A 22,013-nucleotide genomic window follows, 5' to 3' on the forward strand; every position below is an offset into this window, starting at 1 on the left:
GATATTTTTTTTTTTTTTTTTTTTTGCAGGAAGGAGCACAATTCTGCACAATTATTTTTCTAAAAAAAATTTTTTTCTGCAAAAACTGCATCTGTTTACAGCCACAAGGTGGTAGTAAGGCTCCCTCAGTTGCAGAAACCGCTTTTGTAATCTTCAAACAAATGACCTACTTTCTAAGCAAGTCAAAGCCAGCCTATCCTAGTGCATTTTTGGTGCCAGGGGGATCCTACACCAGCAAACCCTTTTGATAGATTAATATGGGCAAACAGTGTTGGGTTGTGTAATATATGACTGGATGTAATTGTAGTAGAGAGCCGTAACTTACCCAACCCAGATGTTGTCTTTCATTCAGTACCCCCCTGCCACTTTTCAAACTTTTATTTTATTTATTTATTTTTTATTCTCTGGTTGTTATTGTGGAACTGTTGATTGTTAGATTTTCCCTGAATCACTATATCATTAAATTATTAAAAGTGACAAATTTGCCTATAAAAACTCAGGAGGTGGTCTGATTTCCTCTCTGTCTCTTTCTCCTAAAGGTGTTCTGTCTATGGCAAACTCTGGGCCAAACACAAATGGATCCCAGTTTTTCATCTGCACTGCAAGAACAGAATGGTATGATGGTGGAAAGGTTATTGGTTTAATTATTACCCATCCCAAGTGTTTTAATTTTTTTATGGGATTGATGTTCCTGTCATTCTCTTTCAGGCTTGATGGTAAACACGTTGTTTTTGGGCAGGTCAAAGAGGGAATGGAGACGGTCTCTTTAATGGAGTCCTGTGGCCTACATGATGGAGGAACTGTAAAGAAGATTGTCATCACAGACTGTGGAGAACTCAAGTAACCAAGAATGTGTATTCATTTTAATGTGATCAAACGTTTTCACATCAAAAATGCTTATGCATGTAAAGTAAATATTCTTTTTTTTTTTTACATTTATGTTACCTAAGTACCTATTGCCATTTTAATGTGTCTGTCTATGGATCCATTAAGGTGTTTTATGCTTACTAGGTAAGCAAATGATTCAGTAAGTATGGTGATTACTTACCCCTACACAACAAATCTTGCTTATGGGTCAAATGCCATGGGCCATAAGGAAATTTATACTGTTTTTTTTTTTTTTTTTTTTTTTAAATTAGGATAAAAGCTAGTTTACTTTATAAGAACCATGCCAAAGAAACCCCAGGAGGTTTTTTTAAATAAATAAATTACACATGAAACTGGTTTTGACATGGAATTTCTTCCAGGATATTTGCATTCTGTGCTCATTTTTTTTATTATTTTTTTTATTTTTTAATGACTCAAGGCTGTTTTCCAGATGAGGGCCGGCTACAACTGCAGCAGTATATCTGGTTGCGTGGCATGCTTTTTAATCTTCCTGAGAATGATCCCAAACCTTTTTTTAGACTATCCAGCGACAAGATTTCCTGCCCACCTAAAGCAGAATATGACATCCTGTTTGGCTATGAAGATTCTCCACTTCCAACGTTAAACTTTCAGCAAGAATCTTCTGAACATGTTCATACAATAGTTGTGGAGACAGTTGGGAATAACGAGTTTGTCAGATGTATTCCATTATTACTGCAGCCAGCTGACATACACATACCCTGAAATGAAAATGAGCAGTCCATTTTAGACGGTGTGTAGATGTAGCTAATCACAGTAATGCCTTATGAAAGTAAATTATGAACCTTTGTGGAAACCAGTGCTCTTTCCTAAATGAAACCATATGGGGTCTGAACTCACCACTGGTTTGTTTGACTTCTCCGATTGCAATGTTGCTATAGAGACATTCTCATTCCCATTCTGTTTAAGACGTTGCAACAAACTTGATATAATTTGGGCCTCCACCCTCTAGTGAAGTTTAAGAGATTTGGAATGTGTAGACCAATTACTTAAAGTTGGCTTCAAGAGTAAAGCCAGCGTCATCGCCAAGTCCTAACGTTCACATACAGTGCTCATGTGTTTACAATCATTACAAGTAATTAGGTTGAGTTAAAAAATACACATCTGTGTCTTCAAACCTGCGCTGTTGCAAAAACAAGGTGAACGCTGAACTAAAAGAAACGCTCTTTGGGCTATTCGATAGTAAATGAATGTGATGTCAGAATGACAACTGTTCCCCAAGGCTTTAGACTATGGTTTTCAATTACACAAGCATCATTCCCAAGGACCATATCTAAATAATTAATCAGTCCATACTGCCTTCAGCTTGACTGATTTAAAACGGACACAATTTCCCAACACCCAGACACGGGCCAAAGAACATGTTGAAATCCAAAAACAGGCTGTACATATATTTGGCACAGATTGTACAGAAATGTATATCATTGTGTGCTATTACACAAAAACGAAGCAGAGTCATGATTCACTTAGTCAATGTTTTAATCGAACAAACTTCTAAAAGCACAGTCTTCAGTTTTCCTAACTAACAAATAAGGCACATATCGGAATGCCGTTTCATGGACACAGAGCAACAGATTTCATCTCGTCCCACATTCCCTCATTAGCACTTTCTGTTGCTCGGTCCACTCCAATATGATGACAAATATTTTACAGACATTACAAACATGAGTGTTAAATCAGTACATTCAGTAAATCTATTAATGGTACTGGAAATCCTAGGAGTAAATAGAGGCATTTATTTATGACTAACAGTAAGAGAGGTGTATTCTACAAAAGATATCATGGCAAGAATTAAACATGTATTAATATTAAATAAGAATACATTGCACAAATTATCAATCTTGAATCATTTAAAAAACATGCACATGCAAACTTCACTTGTTTGAAAAATAGTCTCGGTTTTTTTTTTTTTACATATGAAGAAAAATATTTCAACATCATTCCTGGACTTGGCAGTAACTGGAGAAGGCTAACTAGAGCTCACAGTTTCATACAGTATGGGCTTGATTCACTAACACATGTCGACCATGTAAAAGGTTTGTACGGGCAATTCAGTGTTATGGTCAATGACTGGAGTTGGTCACGTCTTTTTGCCACTGTTTTGCGTCTATAAAACACCTCAGTAAAAAGGCCCTATGACTTACAGTGCGAATCAGTCTGTTATGTTAAAAACAGCTGTTTGTGATGTTAGAAGGTTTCCTATAAATGCAAATCAAAACATTCATGCTGTATAGCAGACACAAAGATTATGAACAACGTTGAAGCACACGTATGCTCGTAACAGGTAAGGTTACTATATACCAATAACATCTAAAATAACAAAAATAAAATGGCTTGTAAGGGCATAATAATTATGTACCAACTTTTGAATAATATTCTATGTAGTCATCAATATTTTCTTCATAGAGTAGCTTCTGTTGCATATTTTATACAAAAAGAATTTAATTGTTAAAAAAAAGAACAAAATCCTTCCATAAATATTTCTGTAGGATATAACCAAAGATTATTGTAAAACATCAAAGGAAAGAAAAAAAACTCCCAGCTCTTTTGCATCTCAGCATTTTGCCCTTTTTCACATACAAAGTTTTAATATTGCATCATAACATTTTGAAATCGCTAACTTGATGGTAATCGAATATATACACAAAACACATACTAGTATCTTTGTAAGGGAGAACAACAAAATCTTGTTTGGATATCAAATTGCTCCAAAATCTAAATCATCTACATTGTTTCCAAAATACACATACCTTTAATTGAAAATAAGTTTATACTGAAAGTGAGCTATAAAAGTCAAGTATATGTATTTCAAGACAAAAACACATGCGCAAAAAGCACTTTGTATAATGTTAAATGCATGTACACTGTCAATACCACAAGCTCTGTCTTTCATTCAATAAAGCAGAAATCGGGAAGCTCAGTTACATAAATCTGCCTTCAACATTAACAAAACTCAGGGCTGTTTTCATTTTCGTCATGTATATAGTGCAATGCAACTATTTTGCTATAATAAAGCAAGGCCTAGATCTAGTGGTGCATTCAGTCATCTGTTAAAATGTACAGAACTGACAATAAATTTAATTGATCCCAAAGATCACTATGTGTAGACTACCAGCTATGGGTGATCAGCAATGATTATGATGAATCCTCAGTAATCGTTTATTTCACTGGTTATTTTCATTACGCCATTAATTATGGTGTTTATCAAAAAGCAGAGTAACTCATTCCAGCCTAAATGAAGCCTGAAGTAAACCTTGGCGTGTAAGAATGTACGCACAACGAAGCCATTAGCAACACCAGAAAAACAGTTACCAAGAAATAAAGGGTCTCAGAAAAAATGATAGCGACTCACAGAAACAGCCTTGTTTTTTATTTAACAGTGATCTAATGATTGACTCCCTGGCAGTTTATACTCCCTGAATTTCCCATCAGAAACTCAAACCCATTTTTTTTAACTAAAGTAAAATTAGCTGGTTTACATTTTCAGACATCTAATGGGCTCTTTTATTCCTCAGCATCATACATGGCATTCCTTGGCAAAAATCCTGACTTTTCATAACCAAACTGTGTTAAGGCACTAGACGTTCCCGATTCATATCTTCATCTGAGTTTATCCCAATAAATGAAACATTAACTAATATTCAACAGAAAATATGTGGACTCCAAATATAAGTAAACAATTATACACATTGTATTTACCATGTAAATGCGTGTAACTTCATATGTACATCTAGGATTAACAACGCAATAATGTAATTTCTCACAATATCTGTCTACGACTTCCCACTGGGACACGTAAAGCTACAATTATTGTTCAATGATCCTGGGTCACACTCAAATATGATCAATTAGTACTTTGTGTGAGCCATAACAAGAGGTAACAGCACATAGATGAGATCCTGTACACGCTTATTTCCATCCAAATATTAACACCCTCCCATCATAATGCTCTCAATAATACATCTCTCTCCAAATGTCTCCTGATCAATTAAATGTACCCAAAGTGTTTTCTCATTACATCTCAAAAAAACTCTTCTGCATTACTTACTTTGTCCTTCTTTTCCATTTACAACCATATATTTGTCCACTCACATAAAAAATGCTTCCAGAAAATCACAGTTTAAACAGGGTGTAATTCATCAGGTACGTTTGTAGATAATGCATAAACTTGCAGATATGGGGTTAGGCAATAAAGGATTTAATTCTGACTGAAATACGATCAGAATGATTGTGTAAACAGCGGCGAATTTCTTAAATGAAACATTTTAGTGCAAGGGTCAGATTGAACACTTAAAAATAAAGGTTCTTTAGGTTATTAAAATGTTCTTCACACTAAGAAAAAAATGGTTCAAACAAACGGTTCACTGTAAGGTTCTTCTGTGAACCCAAAATGGTTCTTTTATAGCATTGTTGTGGAAAAAAATCTTGTAACCTTTATTTTTAAGAGTGAAGGATGTGAATGACTCATTTTGGATTTAAAAATGAATGTGTTGCATAATAGTGAAATTAATTAATGACATTTTCTAGAGCAGTGTTTATATAAAACACGTGCACAGTATTTCATCTGAGATGTGTCATTAAAACTCTTTATCCTGAGGCAAATATCTCAGTGAAGAACAGGCGTTATGTTTTTAAATGCTAGCACATGGACTGAAAAGCTCACATTTTGACCCCTGTACCAAAACACCTCAGCTTTACATGGGTTTGTAAGACATTTGAAGCAGTTCTCTGGCAACAATTGACAACATAATCACATTTCAAAGGACGGTGACGATCAGCTAGCCATGGCTTTGTTTCGATCATTCACACACTTCATTTGACTGCGCAACAATGTAAAGGAACTGATGATTCTGCATAAGCTGCAATGGTTTTGCATAGTTTCCAACAACTCAATTCAAATGTTATGGGTGCCTCCAGGGCTGACCTTAGCCAACTTGACAAAAATATCTCACATTTGGCATTTCAAACATGTATGTGAAAGATATAAACTACCTGACGCGCTAATCCGAAGCACTAGAAAGTTCTATTCTACAGTAGTTTCTAATGGCAAGAGGTGGGGTTAGACAATACCTGTTCAGATACAAACACAGATGAAATTATCCCAGTTTACTTAATTCAATTGCACTACGAAACCATATACAAACATAAATAAATATGTGACACAAAAGCAAGGGATGGAAAGTCCATTGTCCCTCTGTTAATTCACAGTTAATATGATGTGCTATTGACCCAAAAACTCTGCAAAGGCACACTGGGCCCTTGTCTGAGCAAGCTAACGTGACACCTTTAGTGCTCGGCACATCCTTATAGTTCACTTGGCAGGGAGAATGAAGGGAGAGTCTGTAAACACACAATCAGGAGACACAATGGTGAGGTAATCCACTGCGTCCCGTACGGATAGAAATACTGTCCCAACCATATTCATTTGTCCATTATACACAATAAATGCATCACATGCTGCTGATACACAAAGCCGTTACTAGCGTTAGAGATATTTACATGAATATTTTGGCACTTTTCACTTTTTCTTGGAGTTCTTGGTAGCGAAGTGATGGAAAAGGGTGGAGACGACCTCGGGATCCTCCTTATTGCACGCGGCGGCAGTAGTAGCCCAGGACTTTACACTTCTCGCACAGATGTTGCGGGTGTTCCTTGCTCTGGTCAGAAACGTCCAGGCCATCGGGTTTCTCTAAAGGACGCTGAGAGGAGCAGAACATGTGAATCACACTTTGGGCGCATGTGCATTTCTGTCCACAACATCAGTCAGGTTGAAACTGGAAATCTCTTTTAGCGTTTGGCTAGACTCTTTGGAGATATGGTTTTGGAGACGTAGGTCCAAGTCTCAAACCAAAATGGACCAACCGTCAGGGATTTGTTTAGGATGGCTATCAAGAGCCAATTCGTCCTTGTTGTGTTTGTAGTCGCTGCCAGAAGTACATGTTTTGTTACTAAAACTTCATTTATTTTTTTCCCTCAATAATTTTGCACAGATTAATATACAAGAGGATTCCGAGCAAGTTTACATGCCTACAGGATTTCATCGCTCAAGACAGCAACCAGGGAGGGAAGACTCTATAGCGAATCTTTGTCTTGGACGTGACACAAAAGACACTGAGAATGTGCACGAGCCAAATCTTTTTGGCTGATGATCACAAATAATACTTCTGCGATTATTTGTTTTCCCACCCATTGCTTTTGGAAGATCGTTTTACAATCTTGTTATTCTTTCCTGTACGTCTCAGTTGCGCTCCGTGAATTACGGAAAACCAGGTTATGACAGACCATTGGGAGGAGACAGTGCTGTAACCCGAGGGAGTGTTTGCTTGAGAGCCAAAGGCTTTTGTGAATGATAAGAGGAAATGTCTAATACCTCTGTGAATTAATAAATTGGCAACTGCAGCCTGATGCTCTTAATAAGCAGAACGAATTCCTGGCAAAATCTGAAGAAGGAACAAAAAAAGATATAAGATATAAAAATACTTTACAGCTGGAGATATAAAATACTTTACGGTGTACAATCTGGAGTATTGAGCGATTTCCATACTGCATGACCTGGAAGAATGATTTCCATTGTGAGAGAACAATAAAAACAGAAAATTGCATATGTTTTCTTGGGTTACAGGGAAAGAAGGCCAGCTGCAAACCCTTAAAGGCTTTTTGATATATATTGCAGTGCGCTGCACATCTCACACGCTTACTGCAGGAAACATGTTAAGTAGGTGAGACTGAAAAGCTAAAGAATTTGCTTGTCAGAAGGGAATTAGCCATAATACTCTGTCCTGTGGCAGAGTTGGCTTTCTCAACAGCTGCTAATGCATTTGGATGCAAAACTACTTGTAGGGAAGGTAATTGCAATAAATGCTTCCCTCCCTAGGGGTGCTAAAACATATCCATTTGCATGCTTACCTGCCTAGAACCATGTAGTGCCTACACCAGCAAGGTTAACCAGCAAGTCTACAGACATCATTTAAAAATAATAATAACATTAATGCTTTAATTCTTACCTTATTGTGTATACTACAAAATAATAACCTGAAAATCAACAAATCAATCCAAATACAGCTTTTTAGATAACTTTTTACAGTGTAGATGAGTTCAGTGTTCAGTGACTTCCTGATAAATGACCCCTTCTTGAGTTCAAGAGGTATTTGGGTTAGACGGATGCCTTGAGTTTGAGTCTCAGGTTTCAAGGGTACCTGCTGGGCCCCATCCATAAGAACTTCTTGGAAGATTACACTGTATGTGCTTACACAGTTCACTGACAGATTAGAAAATCTTGCATGCAGTATTTTAGCAATACAGTGTCACATTATATGAGCTGTTAAAAGACAGATACTATACCTGTTTATGAGGATAAACATTGATATGGCATTTGATGCATTCCTGTCCCATGTTAGCCCAGGAGTTTCCACTCATCCACTTCCTCTTGCACTTAGGGCACTTGTATTCACCAAAGCATCTCTTCTTGCCTTGGTATGGAGTCAGTCCTTCGCCTTTGGGTCTTGCCTGAGAGGACATGTCAGAGACAGAGCCTGATTAATGAGAGTTCAGCTCAGAAAATCTACATTCATCTGATCAGCTGAAACAGTTTCGACTTAGCGCAGCTCGAAAACAATTTGACGCTTCTGTGGATTGTGGAAAATTTGTATACATTTGTGACTGACCAAATTTTATGCAAATAAGTAAAGCATTGCACACAATATTTGATGTTATTGGAAAACAATACAATAATCTTTTTTTTGTTATAAATTTAACAGCTGGTGATCATCATGTAGTTTTGTTGTATGGAAATAAGCAGCTTTGACATTTTTCTTAAATTCTAGCTGATACCGATCAGCTGACAGTTAATTTCATGTTATGGCCAATAACTGATAAATGGCTGTTATTAAAAAAGAAAGAAAGAAAGAAAGAAAGAAAGAAAGAAAGAAAGAAAGAAAGAAAGAAAGAAAAAGAGAAATCCTGTAGCAAACATAGTGAGCAAGAGAAATGACTAATTGTTACAATCTATAGGACAGGCTTTTTTTCTTATACAGCAGAAAATATTCTCCCAAGGACTTTATTATGGGAGAAGTTTCAACAAAGTGAGTCAGTGCTGACACCAATATCTAGGCCTTTACAACAGCAAAAGAAAAGTTTTTCCCTTGAGCATCACAAACATCATTTTGGTCAAAGTTTGTCCAAACCAAACACACTTTAAATGCTTAACTCGAGTCTGTCAAACCCTGTCACAACTGATTCTACGCTGCACTGCAAAAACACAGAAAAAACATCTAAACAAAATGTTGATACTTACAGAGAGCTGCTAACTTGAAATGTGATGCTGTTATTTTTATTTTATTTACTTGTTTTTTTTCATCTTTCTAAACTGCACAAGATGCTATGTGTGGTATGGCAGACTTCTGCTGGAGAGTTCAGACTCCAAACCACTACACAAATCCGAGAACTCTGTATATGGGGAATTCTAATGATTTTAATTATGTAAGTGAATTCAAACCTCAACAGATAATTGCGGTGTGGTCTCAGTATGCTTTCTGGTCATAGAGTGTACATTAATAAATACTCTGCTTCCTTTTTGACTCAACTCTCCTAAAAGAGAACAGAAAAGTGGCTAGTAGTAGTGCATTATGAGCACATACTGTAGGAGTGCCTATGATTTTTAGCAAATTGCTGTGATACTAAACAGGATTTCCAGGTCCCATATGAGCAAAAAAGAAGTGATATAATTGAAATGTGATGCTGTTATTTTTATTTCATTTACTTGTTTTTTTTCATCTTTCTAAACTGCACAAGATGCTATGTGTGGTATGGCAGACTTCTACTGGAGAGTTCAGACTCCAAACCACTACACAAATCCGAGAACTCTGTATATTGGGAATTCTAATGATTTTAATTATGTAAGTGAATTCAAACCTCAACAGATAATTGCGGTGTGGTCTCAGTATGCTTTCTGGTCATAGAGTGTACATTAATAAATACTCTGCTTCCTTTTTGACTCAACTCTCCTAAAAGAGAACAGAAAAGTGGCTAGTAGTAGTGCATTATGAGCACATACTGTAGGAGTGCCTATGATTTTTAGCAAATTGCTGTGATACTAAACAGGATTTCCAGGTCCCATATGAGCAAAAAAGAAGTGATATAATTTATTAGCATCTGCTCCCATCCACCCAGAGCCAACTGGCCAACTGACACACTGCATGCAAAAGGCTCTCCTCCCCAACCTTAAACACCATGAGTCAACCACTGTCAACAGAACTGTCAAAAACAGCTGGAAAGTGGAAACCATGACGGTTGTGGCTGGTGTTGTGGAGATACTTTCAAACTTCACAGAAAGTCTGACGCAAGGCTATCCCTATGATGGTGTCAGTCCCTACGCTATTGTAATGCTGGTGGTCTGATGTGGGTGAGGTCCTAAATTGGAGAACAGGCAAAACAAAATATCAGTATCAGCAAAAAAATATCAGTGATATCTGGTGTCAGAACCACTGCTTTCCATCACTGTTTTCCTTCAAACATTTAGTAATTAACATGGAGTTTGATTTTAGTGTCAAGGGTTGCCTCATGGTCTGAAACTCAGGTGTGAGCCAAATGACCTGTTTTTGAGAATACTATTAATTCATGAATGGATAGAGTTAAAGCTTCATATCATGGAAGAGTGATATTGGGACATCTTATTACAATAAAATAACTGTATATTTATTTATAATCATTGAGTACCAAATATGCATTAGAATGATTTCTGAAGGATCATGTGACACTGAAACTGGAGTAATGTCTGCTGAAAAATCAGCTTTGCATCACAGGAATAAATTACATTCTAAAATATATTCAAACAGAAAACAGTTATTTTAAATTGGAATAATATTTCACAATATTCATATTTTACAGTATGTTTCATTAAATAAGTCCAGCCTTGGTGAGCATAAGAGACCTCTTTCAGCAACATTAAAAAATCTTCCAATCTTTTGACCAGTAGTGTGTGTGTGTATATATATATATATATATATATATATATATATTACGGCTGTCTGTCAGTCGATTATAATTTTTAATCTAATTAATTACAGTGTGCTGCGATTAATTAATTGAAAATACTCCCAAAAGTTAATTTAAACCTATTATTGTGTTAAATGTTTAGGCTACAATGGCCTAACAAAGTATGGACATAAAAGAAGATAATTCGAGAAACATCTCAATATTTTTTGTTCATGCAATGAAAGTCACTAGTGACCAAAACAGCTTAGGGTGTGTTCACACTTGTAGTTCGGTTCTTTGGTTCATTTGGTCCAGACCAAAAAGGAAAATGATACATTTGGTCCTGGTCCGCTTAGTGTTCACATTGGCATTTTTGACAGCGAACCTAAAGACACTGAAATATTACGGCTGTCAGTCGATTATAATTTTTAATCTAATTAATTACAGTGTGCTGCGATTAATTAATTGAAAATACTCCCAAAAGTTAATTTAAACCTATTATTGTGTTAAATGTTTAGGCTACAATGGCCTAACAAAGTATGGACATAAAAGAAGATAATTCGAGAAACATCTCAATATTTTTTGTTCATGCAATGAAAGTCACTAGTGACCAAAACAGCTTAGGGTGTGTTCACACTTGTAGTTCGGTTCTTTGGTTCATTTGGTCCAGACCAAAAAGGAAAATGATACATTTGGTCCTGGTCCGCTTAGTGTTCACATTGGCATTTTTGACAGCGAACCTAAAGGCATAGTGATTCGTTCACAACCTGATTGGTTGGGTTGAATGACGTATATATATCGTGATGGAACTCACCGAACACCCCAAACAAAAGGTGCATTAGACTTAAAGCGGCGCTGCGGGTGTATGATATCAAACCACTCATTAACCGATCAGTCTCCTCAGCGCCGCTTCAAGTCAAACACACCTAATGCCGTCTGCTGGACTAAGCGCGCTCATTCTTGCGTGTACATATAATTTTATTTTCACCACCAGCAAACTCACAAGGAACTCATAAAAGGCACTTTACCTCATTGTTGCTCCACGTTTGCCCTCTGCTCATTTTGTTTTGGTTACACCGCGACGTCAAATCATGTTGCATAGCGTCGCATCTTGTCATTACTTCCTGTTTTTGGTTCGTTTAGAAGTATTTGGTCCGTGTTGCGTTCATATATAATTCGAACCGCACCAGAGTTCGTTTGGAAGACAGCACAGAGTTCTTGTTTGGTGCGCACCAGGGTTCGGATGGCAGCGTTCACACTTACCAATCGCACTAACAGAGCAATCGCACCAGGGTTCGTTTTAATTGAACCAAACATGACAAGTGTGAACGCACCCTTAGTTACCAACAGTATTCAAAATACCTTCTTTTATGTTGTGCAAAAGTAAGTTATTCAGGTTTGAAACAACATGAGGGTGAGTAAATGGTGACAGAATTTATTTATTTATTTATTTTTTGGTGAACTATCCCTTTAATGTTTTTTTTTAAATAAATGAAATGATACTCTAAAGAAGAAACTAGAACTACCAGCAGATGGCGGTAAATGTCTTTATGAGTCGATTCGTTTACCGATTCGAATTCAGTAAACGGCTCTCTCTATGAATGGGCTACTGAATCATTGGTTCACACGATTAGTTCAAATCGGGGATTCATTCAGAAACTAAACACCGCTGTGTTGCTCAGAGATGCACAACAGTTCTGCTGTGGCTTTAGAGGTAATATTTTTGTTGGCAAAATTGAACAAAACGCACAATATTGTGTTTAAATTTTGCACAATATTAACTTCTTATTTACTGAACTGTTGTATAAAATCACATTTGCACTCGTGTTTTTCGTGACAAAAACAGCACTCATGTGATATTGCTCTCGCTGCTGGTGTGATATCGCTTGTCATATGATATAAATATGAGACAAAAACTCATACAGGGGCATTTGTTTTTGCCCCAATATCTTGAATTTTTAGGGCATAACTGCATTTATGGAGTTGTTGCCCTGCATCATATTTGTCAACAGTCCACTGCATGAAATGTAAGATGACGTACAGGTCTGGGGGCGGGGCCAGTGCATTAACTGCGTTAAAATATTTTTTATTATTTTTTCATAACTAATTAAGTTAACGCGTTAAACTGACAGCCCTAATATATATATATCTTAATGTTTTTACAATTTGAAGTTGGCTTTTGTGCTAATTTCTGCTCATTTTTTATTAATTTTTGTGTCCATTAAGTTCAGTTGACATTACTGCATGGTCAATAAATTAAATAAACCTTTTGGCATTATATGACTACAGACAGACAAATAGACTGACAGACAGACAAACTAATTTATTGGCCATGCCGTGATGTCATCCAATAATTAAAAATTAACTTAATGGACATAGTGATATGTTCACAACCTGATTGGTCGGCTTGAATGATGTATATATCGTGACAGAACTCACAGAACACCCCAAACAAAAGGTGCTTAAAGACTTAACACGCTTTAAGTCGAACACACCTAGTGCCGTCTGCTGGACTAAGCGCGCTCATTCTTGCGTGTACATATAATTTTATTTTCACCACCTGCAAACTCACAAGGAGCTCATAAAAGGCACTTTACCTCATCGTTGCTCCATGTTTGTCCTCTGCTCATTTTGTTTTGGTTACACCGCGTCATCAAATCATGTCGCATAGCGTCGCATCTTGTCATTACTTCCTGTTTTTGGTTAGTTTAGAAGTATTTGGTCCATGTCGCGTTCATATATAATTCGAACCGCACCAGAGTTCGTTTGGAAGACAGCACAGAGTTCTTGTTTGGTGCGCACCAGGGTTCGGATGGCAGCGTTCACACTTACCAATCGCACTAACAGAGCAATCGCACCAGGGTTCGTTTTAATTGAACCAAACATGACAAGTGTGAACGCACCCTTAGTTACCAACAGTATTCAAAATACCTTCTTTTATGTTGTGCAAAAGTAAGTTATTCAGGTTTGAAACAACATGAGGGTGAGTAAATGGTGACAGAATTTATTTATTTATTTATTTTTTGGTGAACTATCCCTTTAATGTTTTTTTTTAAATAAATGAAATGATACTCTAAAGAAGAAACTAGAACTACCAGCAGATGGCGGTAAATGTCTTTATGAGTCGATTCGTTTACCGATTCGAATTCAGTAAACGGCTCTCTCTATGAATGGGCTACTCAATCATTGGTTCACACGATTAGTTCAAATCGGGGATTCATTCAGAAACTAAACACCGCTGTGTTGCTCAGAGATGCACAACAGTTCTGCTGTGGCTTTAGAGGTAATATTTTTGTTGGCAAAATTGAACAAAACGCACAATATTGTGTTTAAATTTTGCACAATATTAACTTCTTATTTACTGAACTGTTGTATAAAATCACATTTGCACTCGTGTTTTTCGTGACAAAAACAGCACTCATGTGATATTGCTCTCGCTGCTGGTGTGATATCGCTTGTCATATGATATAAATATGAGACAAAAACTCATACAGGGGCATTTGTTTTTGCCCCAATATCTTGAATTTTTAGGGCATAACTGCATTTATGGAGTTGTTGTCCTGCATCATATTAGTCAACAGTCGACTATATGAAATGTAAGATGATGTACTGGTCTGTGGGCGGGGCCAGTGCGTTAACTGCGTTAAAATATTTTAATTGCGTTATTTTTTCATAACTAATTAATTAAGTTAATGCGTTAAACTGACAGCTCTAATACATACATACATACATACATACATAGGTTGGAATAGATACCTGGGTCACTTTGCATGATAAACAAACACTGTACCACACAGCACACAGTGGGTGGATCTCCTCGAATCTCAACTGGACAAGACTGGACAGAAACTCACAAGTTAAGGCATCTCTACGAGAGAGATTTGATGAGCAATCTTAAAGAATTCACAACTCTGCGAAAAATGCTCTATATCTCCAGCACTGCAGAGGTCTCTGGGCAAGTGCCCGAGGACACACATGATATTCTGTTTACAGCAGTCTGACCTATTTTGGTTGTGTTTTTAACAGATTTTAGACCAATAGAGCTACACTGGCAGTGTGAAGGAAACCTGGCAAATTTGACATTGAGACATTCTGTAACTCATAGAGAGGATAATAACATTTTAAATAAAAATGAGTTTTTTCTTTAAATAAATGAGAGAAAATAAACTATTTGTTGGTCATTTGAAACACATTAGTCTAGTACTAACCACCGGATCAGAAATCCACAAACCCAAGAACCCAAAATGTATTATCCTATTGTTTTAGCTCTGAGAATATTCCTCCCACAAAATAAACAATTGCTCAAAACAAAACACTTGTTATTTTCCAAATGCAACAATCTCAGAGGAAATAAGGCAATGGAGAGTACGCTCTACTTACAGTCACCACCAGGGAAATGACAAACGAATGGCGTTGACAGTAACCCCATAGTCTAAACACATCCTGACCAAAGCCTGTGTGTTGCAGATTTGTGTTTACACAGTTCTACTCAGTGCATTGCTCTAGAAGTAATGTGACCATTTTAACCCAACCTGAGCTTAGTGGACACAGCAGGTTTGTGTAAATCAATCTGGCTGTTTGTCCAATGAAAACACAGCTTAAAGACAGGAAAGGGAATCAATAAAAGCAACACTGAATGAATAGCTGATATTTGATATGTCTTTCCCATCCTGCCGCAAGTCAATGTTTTACTTCAGAAGAAATATGCATTAGCTTTAGAGGGTTTTTGAAAGAAGGGCCCTCACTATCCAGCTGTTCGAGGGAGTTTTTTTGGAGTAAAAATAGACAAAAACAGCCACTGGCCACAAACATGTACACACAAAATATTTACTGCCTGTCAACACTCAGTAAGGTGAATCTTGTTCCAAAGACCCTCACATTGTTAATCCTAGCGGCCTTAAATGACAGCAGGTCACTCTTTGAGGACCAAGCAGAAAATTTCTGAGCTTTCTGAATGCTTTGGACATCGAAGAGATTGAAGTATCCAGTGACTGTAAACACTTATGGAGAAGGGAGATCAGATCGAGCATCTCCTCTCACCATCCCTCCAGCTGTGTTCCCTATGGAGACTGAAAGAGGGAGGCGAATCTGGCTGTCCTAGCAGCAGAGCCAACCTCCCTGCAACAGGACAAATACCACAGCATGGCAGTCATCTCTCACAGCTGGAGACGTTCCACCAATCAGGCCCTACAGGACTGAAGGGGGAAGGAAATCAGAAGCAGATGGGTTCCACACTGGTATAACATGAGAAACTCTAAAAGTCCCTTTTCAGATCAGCCCTCTGTTTTCAATTAAGACTATATAGATTAACAAAAGGGTGCCAGAGGAGAAAAGTGAGAGATAGTTTGGAGAGAGATAATACTTAAAGGAGCGGGAAATGTTATGAAGGGTCTGATCAGGGAGAGTTCAAAAAAAGAACAGTACATTTATAAATCACTTTCGAAACAGACTTTAAATCCACTTTTTAAAGTAAGTAAATATACACAAATCTGCATCTCTGCTCACTGCTACAAAAATAACCAAGCATTTTTATACAGTATATTGCCTGCTACAGTGCAATAAATCAATCAATAAAAAGATAAATAAATGGTTTAAATGAATAAAAGAAATCAAACAAATAATCCTCTGACAGATAATTGACATATGTTTCAGTTGTCCTTTAAAAATTCAAATGTACTTTTAAATTAATACAAAAATCTGAAAGTCATCTGATGACATCTTTCAAAATATTCTCCAAAGAATTTTATGGGGGTGCTACAGGGTCTTGCCATCTATTTGAGAAGGAACGGCAGATCTAACACAAATTTAATAATAATTCACCACATTTAACTGTTTTTTTTTCTGTTATTGTCTGTGTGCAAAATGGAGGAATTCTTGGAAGGGTGACTATGCAGTTTAAGAGAATTCTTGGTGGTAATTGAAAAAAACAATTTCTTTGGCCCAGGCTGCTGAAGTTTGGTTTTGCAAGGAAATGCATGTCAACTCTTGGGGCAGAGAATCAACAGGAGACTACAAAAATTCAAACACTTTTTTTTTTTTGCCTTCACAAACGCAGTACTTTTATGTACTGCGTTTGTGAAGGCCAAAAATAGTGTTTGGATTCCATCCAATTATGTGCATAATGTTTGGCTAATCATGAAACCGGCATAGTGTTGGATAGCTGTCCTTCCACAAACATTCCAATTCATGCTTCTTGCAAATATCAAGATTTGTCTGATTTAATTAAACATGAACTCACTGAACTCAAATATTTGAAAACTTAAGCCACACTTGCATAAAAGTTTGTGCATTAGTTAACAAATGATTAAATTACATTTATATTAAATATTTTAACTGAAATTAAACTTACATTTTTAAACAATACATTTCACAAAATTTCAAATGAGAAAAAAACATTATAGATTAGAGACATTATAAATATAATATTAAGATAATATTTAAAATATAAATATATATAATAGAATATAAAAGACAACATTTGTGGTTGTCAAATGTTAGTAAACAAAAGAAAAACAAAAAAAAAATGGCTTAAAAAGTTAGCTCTTGGCCTTGCATCATTTTATTGTATTATTTTATTGTATTTATTTATTTTTATAGATGATATTCAGACATTTAAAGAGTGCAAATACTTAACAAAAATAGGTGTCATCTCATTGCTTAGTACATGTAAACAGACAGGAATGTACTAACACGTGTTACAGAGTTCTAAGCCATTAGCATCACAATGTGAGAACGGATCAAGAGGAGCTCTGTCTGGCCTGGATGAGGAGATTCAGCCAAGGCCAAGACAGAGCCTGCAGATGGCCTCTCCCAGAGTCCCACACACAAGAATGATAGTGTCAAGCTCATCAGCTGCGTCTGTGTGCGATTTCCGGAGTGCTTCGCGAACGGCCGGACTTGAGCAAGCATTCCAGTCAGGTGCACGTTGGTGTTATTTATTAATGCCCACTAGGGCGGCTAAATGAGGCTAGTGTTTTCTTGGGTCTCTCCGTGTCCTTTTCTTGTGGGTGCAGCTGTCTCTTTTTACGCCTGAAAGGCAAGGACAGCATCGCAGAGACTGACAAGAGGGAACAGGTGTGCTGTTAAATGATAAATCTCTCAGCTCACAACACCTCAGTGTTAGGAAAAACAATCCAATCACGCAGAGTCACTGACCGAATTTAGGGAGAAATTAGAAAGCAAGAAAAGTTGATGCTGACATGCTTTAGTTACTGACCTGGGGTCAGCCTTGACATTTTTTATTGATGATTGGTGTTGGAGAGTCTGAAGTAGCTCATACTGGATCTGTGTTCATAAAGAGAAAGGGACGGAAGCTGCTAAGCTGCTATCACCAAGAACTAGTCATTAACATGATGTCACCGGTAACACTTTACATTAAGGTTCAATTTTTTAAAATGAGCGAATTAGTGCATTAGGTGTCAACTAACAGTGAACAATACTTTAAACTCATTTATTAATTTTGTTTAATATTATTTAATAAATTTTTAGCATTTGTAGCAAGTTTTTTATAACATAAAAAAATGAATTAACAATGAATAATATAGTATTATACAATGTATCTATTTTGTTCATGATATAAGTAAAGTTAAAGTTGGCAGGAAAAGAAAATTAAATGTTCTAAACACGATCTTACTTTAAAAAATAATTTTTTTAACCTCGTATTTTTATTAAAATGCCATAACTCACCATAATCTTCATGTTTGATAATCCATTTCACACGGATATACATCCCAATACAGAAGAAAAATGTGTTGCTACTTGAACAGATTTAACCTTTTTGTAAAGCATTGCTCACCAAAACACAACACCAGAACTACAGCGATATTGAAATTCAAACATGTTTAGCAAAACAACTATATGCTAACGCTATTCTCTGAAGCAAATATCCCTGAACCTTACACATTCCTTGAAACAACTATTTTGAATTGTGAAACCAACACATGTCTAGTGGTCACTAATAATCAGTTTGAAAATTCAGCACAGATTTTGGCTCTTTCACTATTTTCTAGGTTATTACAATGCTAAGCAATGTTTTCCAAGTATTCCAGATAGCGCTGGACTGCTTCCTGGTTTTTTGGCGTAGGCCCCTGGAGTTTGGCTGCTCCCTGTGCCAGCATCTGGAATCCATCAGTATAAACAATGGAGGCCCCGGTGCTGGAGCCTCTCACCCGGCTCCCATGGGACTGCACTCCGCACAGCAGTCCCACCAGATACAACGTGCTCAATTACCCCACATCGAAGTTAAGAGGAAGAAAACTCAACTTTCTACTAATCTGTGTTTAGATTGGCCAGGATGCAGAAGAGATTGATTTGATGAAGAGAGCCATTCCTGAGGGTACACTCTCTACACTGCTCTGTTTGCTCTGATAATTAGCTGCAAATCTTTTGATTAAGATTCCTATTGTTCAGTCCATTGTAAATGAGTCACACACAATGCACTGTGCACACTAACACGACAATTCCAATTCCATGCCAAGCGTTCAGTGATGGGAATCGCAGCACTCAGTGTCCCTTGACCTCCATTTTCTAGAACTGAAACATATGTTATAGATTACACTAAACAACAGACATTTAGCCAAAGTGAACAGCAATCTAACACTTGCTCTGAAATATATGGGTTTACAGAATCCTTTTGGGCAGGGGTGTCAAACATATGGTCTGCAGTCCGAATATACAGCCCGTGGAGAAGTCTAATCTCATTTCAAAAATTAAATTATGATGAAAACATTCCCAAACATTTATTATATCTGTATGATAGATTCATAATATTCTACTTTTTACAGCAGGATAGATGAACTCGTTAATTTGTGTTATAGCAACAGAAACCTTTTTTTAAACAAATTGCGGCACTCAGTCTGCGTCTCTTACTTTTCACTTGAAACTGGATCTGTAAGTGACAGAGCAGGGATTTCCAGGGGTTTCTTCATCATCACTGAATAATTATTAGACATCCTATATACATACTATATTAGTGGTTTTCTATTTTGGTCAATGTTGTTTAATTAACATTCCTTAATTATGATTTTTTTTTATGTACAGGATACATTATCTAAAGGCCTCTGGCCAAATTCCACATTATGTTTTACACCAATTAATTACACCAATAATTAATACTGGATGTGTGAGTATGAATTGTGCAAGCACCCTCTATGGGTTCACCAAGGTTTATCAAATAAAAAAACAAAAAAAAAACAACCTGCATAAAGTGACGCTTAGTCCAATTTGGCCCGTGACCTAAAATGAGCTTGACACCCCTGCATTAGTGGTATATAAAGAATGTTCCGCTCACTTGCTTGAACATGTTGAGATTGCTGGCAGTGGGAGTTGGCATTTCATAGATTCCAGACTAATATAGCTAGACCAAACCCATATATACTGACTAGTGTGAAAGAAACAGAGGATGCAGAGGTAGGCAGCCCTCATACTTGGCCTCTAAATACTAAGCTAAGTGTGAGAGTGTATTTATGCTAAATCGAGCTGCAGAACATAAACCTATTTATTCATACAGATGTATTTATAAACTCCAGTAAGTTAAGTACCACTGGCATTAGGTCAGTGAAAAATATACAGATCTGGCCAGACACAAATCTTATATATGATTATGTACAAAATTATATATAGCTGTATAGGAGTTTTTAGTTACACAAAGACAGGCATTGCTTGGGCCCTTAATTTGTTCACTAGCAGCTGCTCCTTCCCAGCAATGACTGCTGAGATAAGCATTCTTATCTTCTACAGTGCTAAATATAAAAGCCATGCACAATCACTGTATTAAAACATTTTGCACTGGTGAATAAAAAAAGAAGAAGAAATTACAGTGTTTGATTGCTTTCTAAATGTCTTCTAAATATGAAATTGTTTAGCCTATCTTGGGTGCACTATAATTATTAACAATTTATTCGTTGTTTAATAAAGCATTTAATAAGCCATGAGAGGACATGCATTACAGCGATTTTATCTCAGCTAAGGGGTGTTCTCCGCTTAGTGTCTTGCCTAAAATTCCTTTAACTGCGATTAAAATCACTGTAACACACAACCTCATATTGCTTATTACTTTTATAAAAAGGCGGAAACAGATATAGGACACCAGTATTCAGTTAAATCAAATACAAAAACACTCAAATAATATAGTTCATAACCTTAACTGTCAGCTGTTTATAGTTTCCAAGCACCATAGCAACTCTGCGTATGAATATAGATGCCATGGCTTTGAATGCACCTCATCCAGTCAGAATCTATAGTCTGAACTATCAGTCTTATAATTCACATATGTATATACGACTTAAATAATTATTACAAATAAGCAGTTTTGCTACAATGATTCATTAAGTAGGTGTTTTAGCAGTCATCCAAAGGTCAGTGTGGATCAGTCCGCCTCTGAACGTGACACCCGACAGAGTAAGTTAATGCACTATCCAGGGTTTCTGAAAAGACTTCAAGGGGCAACATCCTCAGCAAAGGCTGTACTTGTGCAACATTTCCAAATAGCTTTCCAGTCATGAACAGAACTTAATGATAGTATAAACTTCTCCAAAAACTCAAAACAAAGGATTTTATAGCAAAAACAGCAAAGAGCTCAATACTGCAGCATCCACTGGAGGCTGAATAAAATAACACTCAATACATAATTTCTTGGGAACCAGCACTCTTCTTATTTATAGGTAATAAAATTGCATTCAGTCACACAAATAAATGAACTAGTTATTAACATACCACAGTGTTTGCTATGTTTATCTCTCCCCTTAGAAAAACACAGAGGATTTCCAAGAGACCTGGCCTGGCAAAATCACACATAGCTGACACAAAATTATATGTAACATAGCAACATTAATAACAGTGGTGTATAAAGTACCTGAAAGCCATACTCAAGTAAAAGTACAGATATCTTACCAGAAAAGTCACCGTTTAGAATATTACTTGAGTAAAAGTCTTAAATTATGTGATATTTATTGTACTCGAGTACAAAAAGTATTTTTTAAATCTTAAACGTACTTAAGTATTGAAAGTAAAAGTAAATGGAAAATGGAAAAGCAGCAAACAAATATATATATAAAAAAATTTTCATACACAGCTTGAGTAGCAAGATTGTGTTCAGTTTTAACTCTTTCTTCCATTTTGTATTTTTGGGTAAGAAT

The 22,013-nt window shown here is 36.5% G+C and overlaps 3 protein-coding genes across 3 annotated transcripts in view; 2 read left to right on the forward strand and 1 right to left on the reverse strand.

The window, feature by feature from the left end:
* Window positions 1-1,713, forward strand: part of LOC107673899 (peptidyl-prolyl cis-trans isomerase A-like) — a 7,045-nt gene extending 5,332 nt beyond the window's left edge. The window contains exons 5-7 of the mRNA XM_016467707.1: window positions 540-615; window positions 709-840; window positions 1,307-1,713. Coding sequence (XP_016323193.1) covers window positions 540-615; window positions 709-840; window positions 1,307-1,322 — 224 coding nt within the window. The 3' untranslated portion in view covers window positions 1,323-1,713. The remainder of the gene's footprint in view (window positions 1-539; window positions 616-708; window positions 841-1,306) is intronic.
* LOC107673867 (zinc finger MIZ domain-containing protein 1-like) overlaps window positions 1-2,096 on the forward strand; it is a 182,406-nt gene extending 180,310 nt beyond the window's left edge. The window contains exon 26 of the mRNA XM_016467675.1: window positions 2,046-2,096. Within this exon, the coding sequence (XP_016323161.1) occupies window positions 2,046-2,096 (51 nt within the window). The remainder of the gene's footprint in view (window positions 1-2,045) is intronic.
* Window positions 2,097-2,773: 677 nt separating this feature from the next.
* Window positions 2,774-22,013, reverse strand: part of LOC107673898 (zinc finger CCHC domain-containing protein 24) — a 37,053-nt gene continuing 17,813 nt past the window's right edge. Inside the window, exons 3-4 of the mRNA XM_016467706.1 lie at window positions 8,248-8,412; window positions 2,774-6,605 (exon numbers count right to left, since the gene is read on the reverse strand). Of these exons, the coding sequence (XP_016323192.1) occupies window positions 6,492-6,605; window positions 8,248-8,412 (279 nt within the window). The 3' untranslated portion in view covers window positions 2,774-6,491. The remainder of the gene's footprint in view (window positions 6,606-8,247; window positions 8,413-22,013) is intronic.

The sequence above is a fragment of the Sinocyclocheilus anshuiensis genome, unplaced genomic scaffold (assembly GCF_001515605.1).
Source record: "Sinocyclocheilus anshuiensis isolate Anshui unplaced genomic scaffold, SAMN03320099.WGS_v1.1 scaffold292, whole genome shotgun sequence".
Taxonomy (NCBI): Eukaryota; Metazoa; Chordata; class Actinopteri; order Cypriniformes; family Cyprinidae; genus Sinocyclocheilus; species Sinocyclocheilus anshuiensis.